Genomic DNA, 16,397 nt, shown 5'->3' on the forward strand with positions numbered 1-16,397 from the left:
GAATATTGATAAAAAGTTACGAATTTTTAGTATAAAAGTTACAATACGAAATAAAATGTTATGGATGACCAGTCCTACAAGTAATTTTTTATGAGGTGACACAATATAAATTATACAATAAATACATGTATTACACATCTTAAAGGGGCGTGTATTAAAGACTTTCCCGCTGCGGAAATACCAACTTTAGCAGATAGTAATTTCCTTGACAATCTGGTAGACGACGGCTAATTAATTTTAACCAACTCCACTTTCTCCCTCTTCTATCCGGTAACCTTGGGTAGTTTACCCGCACACACTCTCCCTCTCTCTCTCGTCTTTCTCTGATTCTCTCACTACAATCCAATTCACCTCTCTCTCTCTCTCTCTCTCTCTCTCTCAAACTGTTTCTGTAACAGCGACACTCCCAGCACACCGACAAAACCCCCTAACCACCTTCAACCGCCGCAATGAGGCGGAGATCCTTCTCCCGCCTCTCCGTCCTCTGCGCCGCCTCCTTCTTCTTGCTCTTCTCTCTCCTCCTGTTTCTCTCTCTGGCCTCGCTACCTTCCCCCTCCCTCGCCACCGCCGCGGCACTCTCCGATCAGTCCGACGTCGTTTCCAATTTCACCGTTGTTGAGTCGACTAGTGGTTCTGACAATGCCTCTCGGTCTTTCTTGAAAGAAGATACCTTCGCTGCCATCATCGATCGAGCCCTGGAAAAGGAGTTCACTGAAAATGATCAGACCGGAGGTCCTTAGATCCGTGCCTTACTTCCCACTGCAATTTCTTCGGGATTTTTTTTTTCTTGTTTTTCTAATCTACCTTTCTACTGTCTCTGTTTTTGGTTGCTTAGAATATCCTTCGTTTCTTTCTTTTTTTTTTAATTTATAACTGGTGTCCGGCTAGCTTGTGTAATCGTTCGTTGTTTTGCCACGCTCAAAGAGAATTATGTGAATTACGATGAACTGAAATCTTGGTTAGTAACCAGGGAAAAACTTGAGTATCTTTATTTACTGTAGATTAACAGTTAAACTGAGTTGTGGGATTTTTCTATGCTTCGTTTAATCGATCTTTGGGGTTGGGGTTTTTCCTATCTCTGTTTGGTTGCTTGATAGTCCTATGACTGTATAAAAGATTATAGAGATGAAATACTAGATTCTTGGATTGTGCATTCTTTCTGCTCTGGAAAGAATTGCTGAGAAATCGGCCAAACCAATAGACAAACAACGTGCGTAGAATAATCAAGAATAGAAAACAAGAATGCAAGATACGGAGATTCTTACGTGGTTTCCCAATTGTGTAGTTGAGAACATCCATGGCTCACAACAGTTTCCATTATGTCTGTAACAAGGCAAAACCTTGGGAATCTTGAGTTATCCAACTGGATATTCTTGATTTTGCTCAGTCTGTGATCTTCTAATGGGGAAATTAGTCTGGGCAGTTTTAGGAAATCAAGTCTTTTCATAGTTTCGTCAGCCTTTGCTCTCTCTTTTCCCATTCTTGTATTGGGTTGTTATTTTCTTGTGTCTGATTTTCTTAGTGATGTCTGTGGTTAGAATACTTGTCAATAGCTTGCATTGATGTGCGCCGATTTGTGCTTTGATTTTAAATGCACGCGATATAGAAGCTCTGCAAGTGTTGGCTTTTCACATTTTGTAGTTTTGAGCTACCATGCTTGTACTTATCTTACTCCTGGAAAGATGGTTGTAAGCATTAATTATATTCCTAAGCTTTTGGGATCTTTTCTAATTTGGCAGTAAATGATACCGGCGGCTTCAACAATAGTGTTGCGGAACAACAGGTTGGTGATACCATGTTTCTGTGTTTGGATTTGGATTTGAATTTTTTTTTGAAAAATAGTTGGGGTAATAAGTGGAGAGAGAGAGAGAGAGAGAGAGAGAGAGAGAGAGAGAGAAATGTTGGAAGTAGGGGGAATTTTTTTGAAAAATGCTTTTTGAAAAGCAAAGAGAACAAGGCATAGCCTCTTGAATTCAGTATTTCCACAACTATGGTGCACATTCTTAGTGGGGAATGAATACACTGTCCATATATTCAGTGCCGATGTGATTTATTTGTCACTGATTGATGACAAGATCTTTAGACTTCAATCAGAAGTCCTTGGTAAGAGGAAGATGAATATCACATATCATTTTTTTTAAACACTTGGTCAATCACGTTAGCATGGATTGTCTCTCTTCTCACTCATACTATGACATTGCATCTCTCTCTTCTGGGAGTTTTCACTCCAAATCATTGTTTTTGTTTCATCAATAGCTTGCCTTACAAATACTTTTTGGTTTTCTCCTCTTGGCTTCATTTGAAAAAGATTTCTATCTTCAAGCTTCTTTCTGAGTAGATCATCTTTACTTGTTTTATCAGGCAGTTTTGGAAACTGTAGCTAGAGTAAAGACCAAGAAAAATGACACGAAAGAGGACAAGTATATGCTTCTATCACATTAATCTATGGAATTATATTAATGATTTGATTTTTTGTTAGGATAAGGAGCTTTCTCTTTATCCATTTTTTGATTGTTTTTCAAAAGCTTTGCTTCCTGACTTAATCGAGTCATTATTTTAGGCCCTTTCAACTTCATCATGTATTCAATCTGGATAATGAAAACAGAGCGGAAGAGACCCCTACATTGATAGATCGCAAGGTTAGATTGGATCATTGGATGCTCGCTTAGTACGTATTCCATTACTTTTGTGTTGTAACAGGTGTGATGTATTTTCAGGACAATGTTTTTATCATATCTAACTTCAAATCAAAATATCCAGTGCTCCAATTAGACTTGAGGTAACTTACCAAGTTGACATAGTTTATATTGAAAATGATTTTCCTTAGGCAACTTTTGTACTTACCCAACTCCTTGATTCATGGTTTCCATAGATTGATATCAGATCTGGTTGTTGTCATCGTGTCTGCAACCGGTGGTGGCATAGCATTTGCTTGTGCTGGACAACCGGTCTGATATTTCTTACTCTAGTTGAATCTATTCCACGTTTCCATACTGAATCTCGGGATTTTTTTTATTACCGTTTTCCTTTATAACATCACAGGTTATTACTGGATACCTGCTAGCGGGATCTCTTGTAGGACCTGGAGGGCTGGACTTTGTGAGTGAAATGGTGCAAGTATGTAGCTTTTCTCCATGGCTAAGATGTTTCATGTTCTCTATCAAATTGTTTTCTACGAAATCTCCTATCCAATGGCCATGTCATGTAACCTGCACATCCACAATTTTTGCCATTCCTTGTGGGCCTGTTTGTTTTACTGGATACGTATCATTGTGTTGGAGTATATCTCCAAGGTGACCAAATATCTGGTGTTTGGTTATGCTATTTACGACCCAAATTAAACATGCCTCGGACATATAATCCTACAAAGTGTGGGATATACAACACCTTGGGGATATGGTATTATTAATCCCTCACTATTAAGCCGATGGAATTGTATCTTCCCTCACTATTAGCCCCGTCAAACAAACGAGCCCTATTTGAAGTTTACGTGATGATACTATTACTTATCAAAAGCCTAACCATTTACATTTCAAAACATGTATACTCCAGAACTTGGCTTACTTTCATGCTGGCGCTATATACAGCAATCTGAATGTCTTTTTCCTAATAAATTTGGAAATTTAATCTAATTTTCAATGAAGTGCTATCTAAATAATTACATCAAACGCTTGGTTTACTACTCTTGGTCCTCTGTCATTTTACGTACTTAGTAATCACTTAACATAGTTGGTTAAAGAAATCAAATTTTGGACTCGTGTATTTTACTGATATTGTGTCATTCATCTTTACTTTTTTCCCCTTAAAATTAATATCATCATTACGGCTCAGAGTACCTCGAAGTGTTGAAACTATGCTGGATTGTGCCCTCTGCCTCATTCCCATTCTATCCCTTGTTACAATCTGCGTTTAATTTGCAATTTTGCATGGCCCTTTCTTTACAATACTTTTGATGTAGGTAGAGACAGTGGCTCAGTTTGGTGTAATTTTTCTTCTTTTTGCTTTGGGATTGGAGTTTTCCACAGCGAAGGTGAGTTGCCTCCTCATACTTCCATTGAGAAATATCCAAGCGTCAGATTAGTTTTCATATTTTGATGTCTGAGTTTTTTCTAGCTTCGAGTTGTTCGCGCGGTTGCTGTTCTGGGAGGTTTTCTCCAAATTGTCCTATTCATGTTCTTATGTGGAATTATAGCAGCAGTAAGTCTTCTAATCTAGCAGAAAATCTTAATTGCCAAGTTCATCTTGTTGCATAGATCCCCTTAAATGGGTAGGCTACCACTTGGTTCCACAATATGAGTTTTTTCTTAGGAATAGTTATTTGAGTAGAGCAACTAGTATGTCACTTGACTAACAGGAACCATATGAAATCAAGGTACCAAAAGATGAATACGAAGTATTAGATATTACTAAGAGCCTTACTTTGCACTGTACCAACTGCTTTAACTTTTCACGGTTATTTGTATATTTTGGGCTCTTGGATTCCACACCTTTTGAGCTATTAATTACGTGGCGTCATGGCGTATCTTGATGTAGCGGGCATTCATGTATCTTGCATTATTACTTCAATGGCAGTTATGGATGATATGGTGACAATTTTACCATATGTTTTGATATCGTAATAGCAGCAAGATGCCAAAATAAAAATGGTGAGACTGGAGATGCTTTTATATTGCAATAGTCTTTGTATTCTTTGTTAGTCTACCCTATCAGTTCATGCATGGGGTGGTAATGCTATTTATGCAGTTTCTGTGATAGAATAAACAGATAGAAACCCTAGAAAGTTTTGCGATTGCATTGTTTACATCTGTCATATGATCTTTCTGAACCTCAATGCTGCAGTTGTGAGTCTTCTGATGTTAACAACTGGATGCTACTTGCAGTTATGCGGTGGTAAACTAACTGAGGGGATATTTGTTGGTGTATTTCTTTCAATGTCCTCAACAGCAGTGGTAACTCTTTATCGGGATCTGTCACTAGCGTGGCCTCCCCTCTTATTCCTATATAATTACTTCATAACACTCATGGATGATACATCATGTTGGGCTGTAGGTGTTAAAATATTTGATGGAGAAGAACAGCACAAATTCCCTTCATGGCCAAGTTACCATAGGAATCCTTATTTTGCAGGTATGTTCTTTATTCATGTTCCTTTTGTTGGCATCCCTTCTTCATTTATCTTGTCATCCATAATGGGAACATTGTTAAAGAGGTTTGAGCTCAGGGGGACGTGGTCAGATTTCAATGTAGCTACAGCTCATTGGCTGCATTGTTTGTTTAGAAGTGGTTTTCGTTGTCTTACCAGTTTTATAATGCTAGTACTATTGCTACATTTAATCTAAATATTTTGGAGGTCACGGGCTGAGTTTTGAAATGCCTAGTAGGATTGTGCTGTGGGTTTGCTGTTTGCCTTGCTTCCTGTTCTGGGTGGAACCTCTGGTGTCCTACAAGGAATAATGTCCATGACAAAATCGTAAGTTTGTAACTCGTGGAATCTCCTATTTGCAAAACCATTTTCTCTTTGTTTCTTTGAATTCTTACAAATCCTACCTTTCATGCATCCAATTCATGTGCAGTGTCATTATGTGCATTTTGTGGAGACCAATATGGACGCATTCTGATTACATCTCTTTTGTATAGTGCATGTGAGCCTTACATTGAATAGTGACTAAATCATTATAATGGAATATATCTTTTTGAGTTGAAAATCCTCGATGCCTTCAGCTTTGTGTTTGAGGCTTTTACACGAGGCATCGTTTTGCACGTATAAAAAGTTAGAGAAAATGCTATATATCATGATTTTGTCCCCATTTAAGATGGAGGATCTCCAAACACACAAAAATCGGCACTATGAAACCTTAGAGAAAGTTGAAGTAAACCAATATTGGCAAGTGTCGGCTACCGTTTGTCGAACGACAGTGAGATGGCCAATGTACTAACCCTTTGGTTCCACAAATGCTGTACTGCTCAATTGTAGTTGTTAAAGGTGTGCCTAGGGCGCAAGAATAGCCCAAGTCTCGTTAGGGCTTGACGAAAGGGCCTTGGACCTTTTTTTAAAATAAACTAATCCAATTGTTACATGATGTTTTGTCTTTTTATTGAGACACAAGTAAGAGAATTGTCTTAAAATGTGTATATTACAATCATCTAGCAAAGATGTCTAGGAGTTTTCCATTTTTTGCACATACAACTCTCATATTGTATATTACATTTTAGCAATATGAATATTTTGCGCTATCTACACAACCTTGGGAGCACGAATTAGATGCATCTGGCGCTTGGACGCATATCTGCATCAGACACCTATTCCATGTAACATAGTCCAGGGTATTTAGGTAGATAGTATTGCTCAATTAATTTTAAATAGTATATTTTAACCTTGATTCAGGAACCCGTGGCTACCTCATTGGGATAGATATTTTTGATGCGTAATTCTTGGTGTAGAATGTATAGATGCAAAGTTATAACGTTATTTGATTGTTGCGAAATTTCAAGGCTACTATTAGTTGAGCTGAAAAATGAAAATTTTTTCATGGACATTGATGTGTTCCTCTCAAGTGATAAGTCAAAAGTTCTTTCATTTTGCTTTCAGTTGTAACTATGTGATTGTACTTGCTATCGCACATTCGTCTTACTTCGTGCAGGTTGCATTTTATGTTGTCTTATACTTAGGACCTGTTTATTTGACAGACCTAATAGTGACCGGTATTATAATCCCTCTGGATTAATAGTTTTAGATTGACTATACCACACCTCATAATATCCCATACTTTGTGGGATTTTGACCAAACACCAGATATTTTGTCACAGTGAATATATGTTGCCTCATATTTGGTCAAACAAATGAGCCCTCAGGGTCTAGGAGACCTTGGCTCCTTTGTGAAGCTCAAGCTTTTGTAAACCACAAGTTATATGCCTCATATTTGGTCAAACAAATGGGCCCTCAGGGTCTAGGAGACCTTGGCTCCTTTGTGCAGCTCAAGCTTTTGTAAACCACAAGTTATATGTACTACATTTGTGTGACGACCGTGATAGATGAGATCCAAACTATTCAAAAGTTTTGCTAGTTTTACAAAGCTATGATGACTTCTCACAACTTTCCTAGTGCCGTTGTTAGCTATGGGTTACACATGAAGGATGAGATACAAGCTCTTCATATATTTTTTATCGTTTTACAAAGCTTTGATAACTTCTTACAAATTTTGGTTTGCGGATGCCAACCAAAATTCTCAGCATGGAAGGTTAAAAGAAAAGGAAAAAAAATAAAAATCTATCCAACTCTCTGGATGTCACCATGAGATTCAATGGTTGAGACTCTACACTGTCAAAATGATATAAACTTAACAATGACAACCCTGTAAGTTTCTGACCCAATTTGAGGGAACGAAAAGTTTCTGTTTATTAAGGAGAATCAGAATACATTTAAGAAGATAACTTCAATGAGCACATTGGAAAGGTTAAGTGGAACAAATATAGCTATGGCATCTAACATAATGTAGTTGTCTTGTGCTGTGTTGGTGGTGTTCGTGCAACTGGGAAAATTATCTGGTTAATGGTTCACTGAATGCAGCTAAAAGCCAAGTGAAATACAATATCAGTTATTCTTCTTCCATTTGATGTTTATGCATGTAAATTGATATAAGAAATTTGTGGTTTGGTGCATTCCTATTGGTTATATATTTGTGCTATGACAAGGTTTATTTTTTGATAAGGTTGGTGGTGTTGATTGCGTTTTTGGCTATTTTGTCAATACTATCGCGTACTTGCGTACCATGGTTCCTTAAACTGATGATAAACCTTTCCAAATCATCACAGGTGTGCATATCCTTTAGTCATCTCTCTCTCTCTCTCTCTCTCTCTCTCTCTCTCTCTCTCTCTCTCTCTCTCTCTCTCTCTCTCATTGTGTGGCTGTTATTGTACATGTTCATGATCATTACCTTATGTACTTTTAACTTTGTTGATCAAATGCCATTATTGCAGACCAATGAACTCTATCAGTTGGCATCAGTCGCGTTCTGCCTACTCGTAGCTTGGGTTTGTTTTACTTCCCCATATCTCTCTGGATCTTTGCATCAATATCGACATGCTTAAATTTCATCTGAATTGCAATGCATAAGTTAGTAGAAAAATTGGTCTCTTGAATTCTGTGTTCTGTCTGGTCTTCTTGTCATTTTTCTTTCCCGTCATTGATTAGTAAAAAGTGGTTTGGAAAGGAAGCATTAATAGTAAATGTGTTTGGTCACCACCATTACATCAAGTGTCCATGACTTAAACAGAACGTTACACTCTATTGCGAGCATGTCTTTCCGGGCTTTGACAGCCAGAGTAAGCAAACACAAAATGTCTGCCCTAGCTGATTGCTAGAAAGGAAATTCCTACGTATATATTCGCAATTACCTTTGTTTTTTTTGAAACTGTCAATTTCATATCATATCAAAGCCCGAAGGCAATACAGATTCCATCAAATGATACAAGAATGAACCAAAACTACCAAAACTTCGACACAAGCACCCCGTGCAGAACCAAGGCACCCCCTGCAGAACCAAGACTGAGGAAATGCCTAGATTAGGAACCAATCTAGGTCCAGGTAGTAGAGAATCCCAATAGACCCCCAACTCAAACCCGCAGTAACATTAAGCATAGCTGAAATCTGAAAAAAACAAGCAACAACAACTAAGAAACAACTAAAGAAAAGTACAGCTCTCTTGCTGGAGTAAACACCGACTAGTTGATTCACCCATGGCTCCCGAAGATCTGCACACCTCCTCTATCAGATCGAGTCGTTGAAGCCGAACACACCAAGAACAATGACAAATGCAGGCTAACAAACTGGACCCGAGCTGCTACCGGAACACCCCCAACAACAGCACCACTGCTACCACTGTCGGAAACCCACAAGAAGCACCACCGACACAGTCATCGACCTCTGCAGTCCTCACTCCAACCACACACCAAACCCTAACTACCTTATTACGCCCCCTACCCCAACCGCTGGACCTGGGGGAAACCCAGACCAGCACGGGCCGAATCTAGAGGAACCTAGATCGGAAAGACAACCGGACTGACGCCGGCAAACTAAAAGCAGAAGAAAAAGAAAAACCCACCCTTGAATACTCTGTATTCGTACAAAAGGAGCCAATAAATAGTGTGGGGAGGGACGAATATGAGGATTGCAACGTCATGGCGCCAGGGGTGATAAAATTGTCTGCTGATGAGATCCTTGTCAATAGGACAATCAAAGGGGTCAGAGAGGAGAGGAACGAGTTGGATGTCCTCTCACCTGATCTATGGGCAACCTTTCCCTTTTTCTCCTAGACCAAACTGAGCCTTAAGTTCCAATCAATTGTGGTCAGCTACAGGAATCCATCTTTTCCTTTGAGCTATATTGAGGGCATCGTGTTGCATGTTATCCAAAAGAACTAGATTTTTTGAACTGTCATCTCTACTGTCAATTTTGGTCTACCCCTCTTGTTAGTGCTGTCATCTACCATAACTATAACAGTCATCCCAACAACCAAATCAATCTATGATAGGCATGTCCAAACCGCCTTACTCTATTTCTCGCATCTTATTTTCTATCGGTGTCACCCTTTACATTCTATGAAGATTTTCATTTTCAATTCTAAATCTCGCAAATTCTTATCATATATCCATCTCAACATTCTCATTTCAGCCATACTCATCTTACTCACATCTTGTTTCTTAGCAGCCTAGCACTCCTCATCCCTACCTTTTTCTCCTGGAAGTGGAAAAATTCCTCTTGGCTAGGTTGTTATTGACTGATCCCTGTACAAAGCTTATATAATGGGGAGCACAGACAGGTATATGAAATACTTGATCTGAACGTAAACCGGACTAGGTGGAAGAAGATTGAAATGCTGCCTCCAAAGAAGCATAAGCAAAAGCACTCAAGTCGTGACACTCTTGACCTGGGAAATCACCCTTTTGCCCTATTCCTATAGTTTGGGTAGAGGCACTTAATGCTTCCTTCCCCTTAGTCCCGAGGACCTTGCTTTTCAGCAGGGTGGTGCGTAGAGGTAGTGCGGGAGTCATTGTTACCTGAATTTAAACTACAAGCTGTGTAATTAAACATATCCCACTTCGATGATGCACTACTAAAGACATCGAATGCCTTCTCATTCGTAATTTCATTTAAATGCCTTCATTTCTTAGTAGGCTATTTGTGCAAAACTTTTAATTGACATCTTGCCAAAGTATAGCGTGGCATGTTATGCAAGCTACTCATTTTTCTGTTGCACAATAGTTTTGAACATCCAAAAAGGTTAATGTGGGTAGTTGTAAGGGTGGACTATGGGCATGAACATGGGTACGGGAACAAATACAGCAGGCTTATGCCAAAATCTTTTCAGGTAGGATATGGATAGGGCTGGGACACTTTTGTGAAATATTATTTGTACCACTTGTAGTATTATGTGATTCGTGGATAAGAAACCAAAAATAGAAGTACAGTCATTTACTTATTAATAATATTGTGGTATGCCTAGTGCACAAGCAAATGGCTTTTAACAATATAGGAAGTTCTAAGTGGGAAATGTGGGACGCAAATGGCTATATGTATGTATATGTATATTCTCCGTCACATATTAGACCTATTGTTGTAAATAAAAGATTAAGGGTAAATTCTCAGAACCCATCACTCCGGGAACCTATGGACTCCATGGACTCAAACAGAAGCAAAGAACAATCCAATTTGAAGAAAGATGACCAAGGGACCCGTCTACTCCACTGAGTCGTATACAGATTTATATGTTCATCACTTTCTTCTCTCCATTTCCTTCTCGTTTTTAATCTATTCTTCGATTTGATTTATTCTGGAAGGTTTATATTTATATATATCTATATCAGTCCATTTCAAATGAGGTTCTCATTTTAGTTAAAATATGGACCTCCCCTCCCATTTTCCGATTGAATTTTGATAATCCGAGCCGCTCAATGTGATTAGAACGTGATTTCAAGGGTACCCGTGAGAAAGTGAGAAATCAGCAAAAAAATGACTGGGAAGGGCTTCATCCGAACAGTTTTTTATTGAACGGTTCAGTAAAAAACTGCTCAAATCAAGCCCGCCCTTGTCATTTTTTTTGCCAATTTCTCGCGGGTATCTTTAAAATCACGTTCTGAACATATTGAGCGGCTCGGATCATCGAAATTCGATCGGGAAAGGGGAGTCCGCATTTTAAGAGGTCCTCATTTGAAACTTTCCCTATATATATATAGGGCGGTTCCGGGAACATCTATAAAAACATCTCAAATCTCAATCTCATAATTCCCGATCAAATTTTTATGATTCGAACCATTCAATGTGTGTAGAATGTGATTGTAAGGGTGTCCGCGAGAAATTAGCAAAAAAAATGACCGAGAAAGGCTTGATTTGAGCAGTTTTTAGTTGAACCATTCAATAAAAAACTGTTCGGATCAAGCCCTTCCCGGTCATTTTTTTTTGCTGATTTCTCGCGGGTATCCTTAAAATCACGTTCTGATCACATTGATTGGCTCGGATCATTAAAATTTGATCGGGAATTATGAGATGTTTTTTTTAGATGTTTTTATAGATTTCTCCGGAACCACCCCGATATATATATACACACACACACAGTCCGGATCCAATCAGGGATCCCAGATTTGGGCTTAAATCTGGACTTTGCTCTTAGCCGTTGGATTGTGTTTTCAATGGTCTGGATCTGCTGATGGTCATAAACCATTTATGACTGTTCATAAACCATCAACAGATCTGGACCATTGAAAACACAATCCAACGGGTGAGACGCGAGGTCCGCACGAAATGCTTCGTCCGGGATCCCTTGCCTGATTCGGACTGCATATTACACACACACATATACATACAGTGAGCTTCTAATAAGGACCTTAAATGTGGACCTCATAGTTTGGAGCCTTCCGGGTTATATTTTTATGATCCAAACCATTCAACTTGTTTAAAATATGTTTTTAAGGGTACCTGCGAAAAATCAGCTCAATATATTTAGTTTGCCCCAGCTATGACCTTCTGAAAATTGCATCCCTTTTGCATCCCTTCCTGATCCGAGCCATTTCCTGAATTGAAAAATAATAAAATAGATAGAGAATCCTTGGCGTATCTAATACTTATCGGGCTGTATCACTCATATCCGTATCGGAATGTATAGCCTTATCAGATACGTAGCGGGCTATATGGGTGCTTATCTGGGTCCAAGATGTATCAGATACTTAGTGCTTTTTGTGGAGTATCCATGCTTCATTGAGGTTGAACTGCAAAATTGTCATGGAAGTTGGAACAATGCAGTTTGATAGTTTATTGCCTCTTTATGGGATTATGGATATGATTGCGTGAGTTGTATTATGGGCTTTAGAATTCCTGGATGCATATCAAGCAGCACTATCTTATTTCTTGGGATAATTATTTCAGTGTAGTGATAAGCTGGGACTAAGTTTAGAACTGGGTTCCTTTGCTGCTGGAGTGATGATATCGACAACTGATCTTGCTCAGCATACCCTTGAACAAGTATGGCTTTTTTTAATTGCTCAGCTTCCAACTTTTTTTTTACCTCATCTTGTCACTAGACTTAATACACTGTCTGATTGTCTCTGTCTTAATTGTAGTACGATATATTGCACTTTCTGGCTTGAAATGAGCCACTGACTGTAAGGTAATAGAAACTTTTACAGAGATGTACAAAGTGCTAATAGCCAATGTGGTCTGCAGTCATTGAGAGTGCTGAGAGAAATGGTTAGCTAAGATATAACTTGCTCAACTTTTTGCATTACTTACCTGAAGTGTCTGCCTGCAGATTCTAACCTGCAGGCATTTACCATATGACGGAAGAATAGCCTTGTATCGGAATCGTTATTTAAAACAAAACATGTCCTAAAAAACATGAAAGACCATCTAGAAACTTCAGGAATTGGTATCGTAGTGAATGTAGAAATTGAGCTGTATAAGATTACTTACTTGCAAGTTGGAACAGGGATGATTTTTTGGCTCACATTAAAGGACCGAGCATGCGGTACATAATCAACTAATGTAGCATAGATTACACTGCATTTAGGGCTTCTCATATAAAGTTTGCACGTGGAAGTAATTAATGTGTCATCCTTCCTTTTATTTTAAGTAACATCATTCATTCCGTATTGCGTTTATCAATTGAGATCATGGAAGTTGCCCATGTTAGTTTTTTTACTAAGAAGATATCAGGGAAGCTACAACGGGGGAGGATTAGCTATATTATTAGATAAGCAATTGGTGAAACTGATGCCACTCTGCTTGTCGGGGTTAAACTATTGGCAGTTTTGAGTTAGGTGGTCCATTTTCTGTTGAAACTGTTAGAGCAACTGATGACTCTATAGCATTGGCCTTGCCTTAGTGCTCTCTCTCTAGATGCCGCTAAACATCAATACATATGACTTCTATATACACATCAATTTATCTACCATGGTTGTTCCTGAAGAAATATGTTTCCCCGTTACTGAGAGTACTCTCGTGTATGTATGAACCGTAATGCCAGTTATGTTGTCCTTCGTAACCTGACTGGAGTGTTTTTGTTTGTTGTTGTTTGCACAGGTTGAACCCATTCGCAATTTATTTGCTGCCCTCTTTCTTGCTAGTATTGGGATGCTGATCCATGTCCATTTTCTCTGGAACCACGTGGATATCTTACTAGCATCAGTTATATTAGTGTTCATCGTAAAGTCAATCCTAATAACTGTAGTTGTGAAGGGGTTCGGCTACAACAACAGGACTTCAGTTCTTGTAAAACATTACACGGCAACTTTGTATCTTTGTCCGTCCCCGGGGTTGTGTCGTTACTGAGGTACCTTGGTTTCTCTTCTGCAGGTTGGAATGTCTTTGGCACAAATTGGGGAATTCGCTTTTGTTCTTCTCAGTCGTGCTTCTAATCTACATCTAGTTGAGGTGAGTCCAGCAACTGCAATTTATTCTGCTCATATTTTCCATCCTGGTATGTGTAAAACCTTCTTCAATCCCCTCCCGTGGCAAGCAAAAGTTGGAAAGCATATCTTTTTGAGACATTGTTCCTGTTTGTGTGTATTGGGACAGTCTCATAATGAATTTGTTATATGAGATCCTCAGATAATTTAACGGGAATGGATCCTGTCCTGTCCTCATTTTGGATTCAATCGTACAGTTCAACTATCTGCAGCCCATATTGACGATTAGTGGTCTAGACTTGTTGATAGTCTTTTATCAAAAAATTTGACCCTTCATTGCCAAGATTAGTGGCCAGGATTGGGACTGTTAGTCCAATTCAAAATGTGGACTGGAGAGGATCTGAATCCATAATTTAACATCCACCATACTGAAGTCTACGAAAGTGGTAACTAAAGCTTTTATTGATGTGAAACTTTTCCTTCTCCAGGGGAAACTGTACCTCCTGCTTCTTGGGACAACAGCTCTTAGTCTGGTATGAAATTCACTGTGATCATTGGCATGTACATTCCTCGAGTGCATGCAATGTGTTGCTACTCTTGGTTTCTTTGCCTAAATTTATTTGAGTCGCTTTCCTTTCAATGGGAATTGTACGATGCAATCTTGCTAATTAGTTACACCACATCTTGTTTTCGTTTATTTATTCTTAACTTGGTTTCTTGTCTAAATGCATCATTTTCATTGCTCATAGAAGAGTAATTCTGTCATTCGGCATGTTGATAGTTTCTTTTTTATTCATAAATAAAAAGTCGTCTTCCCTTTCTCTGAGGTTGAAATCTTTTAACAATCCAAGCCACATACATCAATTATGTTTGATTTAAGAGAGGCATCAGTATAAGTTGTGAGGTTATAAAAGTGACTTGACGGATATAAGTGTAGCAAGGTCAACGTGCACATTTAACTGTTTGAACTTACCAAAAATGTCAAGGCGACGACGAATCAGATGATTGTTTATGTTGCAGTTTGATTATTCTAATTTTCTTAGCGCAGGTTACTACTCCATTGCTTTTCAAGCTAATCCCTGCTGTGGTTCGTCTTGGGGTGCTACTACGGTGGTTCAACCCTGACACTCAGAATGAGGTAATCATGTGGTGATATCTATACATCTGCTCTTTGATTGTTCAATTTTGGCAAAAGGGGTTGAACTACATCCTTAACATGTCCCTGAACTCCAGATTGGATTCAAAGGCGACCTCCGCTTGGAGACAGCTAAGCAGCGGATATCCATAATTTCCAAGGGACCTCTTGATTCATGACTGTTGTGTATACTCGTAGAAAGAAATTCCAGTTTTGCCCGATTTGTATCTTCTGCTCTGGTCCAAGTCCCTTCTGTGCCAAAGAGCTCAAGTTGATCATCCCCTTTTTTGTGCCATACGAAGAACTCCCACATGCTATTTTCTGCTATGCATGCCTGACCCAAAGAGAGAAAATCAAGCAAATTGAGCCTAAAAAATGGCAAAAAGGATGGCGGTTATCTGACTTACAAAGCAACTAACAAATAGAAATTTCACCTTCCAGTGAAATAACTTCAGTTTCAAATGTAACTACAACTTCAGCTTGTTGTATGTAATACAGATTGATATCTGAGATTTTCTTTGTTATTCAGTATGTTCAACGCGTAGAAGTGAAGTGTACATGTCAGTCATTCGAAGTTTTGATGCTGTATAATTGTTACGCACATTCACTGCCATGTTATTTTCTGTATAGAATCTTGTGTCATTAAAACTCTGTATATTTTTGTTGCTGTTGAACTAAAATCTTAAAACTGTCCGTGTTTGAACCGCATGTTAGTCAAATACAACTCAAATACGATTTTGATTTTCAGTTTTTGCAACACAACTCAAATACGATTTTGTTAGCAAAATCTCAAAATCACCACACACACTCGCATTTCTCTCTCACACACACCTCCTCTCTCTCTCTCTCTCTCTCTCTCTCTCTAGAGTCTCGTCACAAAATAAAGTTGCCTGCTATACAGATAAAAATGCGGTGTGGGGAAGGTCTCCTCTCGTAAAAATAGGGCAATTCGGCAGGGAAGTCTGCTTTCGTAATTCTGGTTCGATTTCTTCTTCTCTTGCTTAAATTCGATGGCCTTCTTCGAATTTGGTAGTTGATTCTTTCTGATTTCCACATTCTTTGATGGATCTGGTAGAACTAAATAAATCATGGAAACCAATAGGACTACAAGGGAATACACAAGTTTGCAATTGAAGAAGTGAACTATATCTTGATAAAGATTGAGTTCCTTGTAATACACCAATGCTCATCGTTCAGAGTATCTTATTCTTTCTTGGATACAAACTACACGTAAGTGGAGGATTAAAAAAAACAAAAAACTAAATATAAGTGTACGTATGCGTTAGTTTACATACGCGTTACGTTAGTATGTAACTAGAATGTATTATGAGCTTTGGAAGATTGTTTTTGCAGACAACCCTAATAG

The 16,397-nt window shown here is 38.6% G+C and overlaps 1 protein-coding gene across 3 annotated transcripts; it reads left to right on the forward strand.

Moving 5' to 3' along the window:
• The first annotated feature begins 298 nt into the window (after positions 1-298).
• LOC131306718 (K(+) efflux antiporter 6) lies at positions 299-15,686 on the forward strand. Of its 3 annotated transcripts, XM_058333130.1 has the most exons (20): positions 299-732; positions 1,740-1,783; positions 2,362-2,420; positions 2,561-2,639; positions 2,718-2,779; positions 2,873-2,948; positions 3,043-3,117; positions 3,959-4,030; positions 4,114-4,197; positions 4,881-4,949; positions 5,050-5,127; positions 5,382-5,470; positions 7,710-7,812; positions 7,978-8,031; positions 12,419-12,514; positions 13,571-13,759; positions 13,844-13,921; positions 14,385-14,429; positions 14,945-15,034; positions 15,130-15,686. In XM_058333130.1, exons 1-20 carry the CDS (start codon positions 450-452, stop codon positions 15,208-15,210), a joined length of 1,806 nt encoding a protein of 601 aa, XP_058189113.1. In that variant the 5' UTR covers positions 299-449; the 3' UTR covers positions 15,211-15,686. The 3 variants fall into 3 exon arrangements, with proteins under 3 accessions (XP_058189113.1, XP_058189114.1, XP_058189115.1); XM_058333131.1 differs by lacking the exon at positions 12,419-12,514; XM_058333132.1 differs by lacking the exon at positions 2,362-2,420 and having other exon boundaries at positions 591-732.
• Positions 15,687-16,397: the final 711 nt, after the last annotated feature.

The sequence above is a fragment of the Rhododendron vialii genome, chromosome 11a (assembly GCF_030253575.1).
Source record: "Rhododendron vialii isolate Sample 1 chromosome 11a, ASM3025357v1".
Lineage (NCBI taxonomy): Eukaryota > Viridiplantae > Streptophyta > Magnoliopsida > Ericales > Ericaceae > Rhododendron > Rhododendron vialii.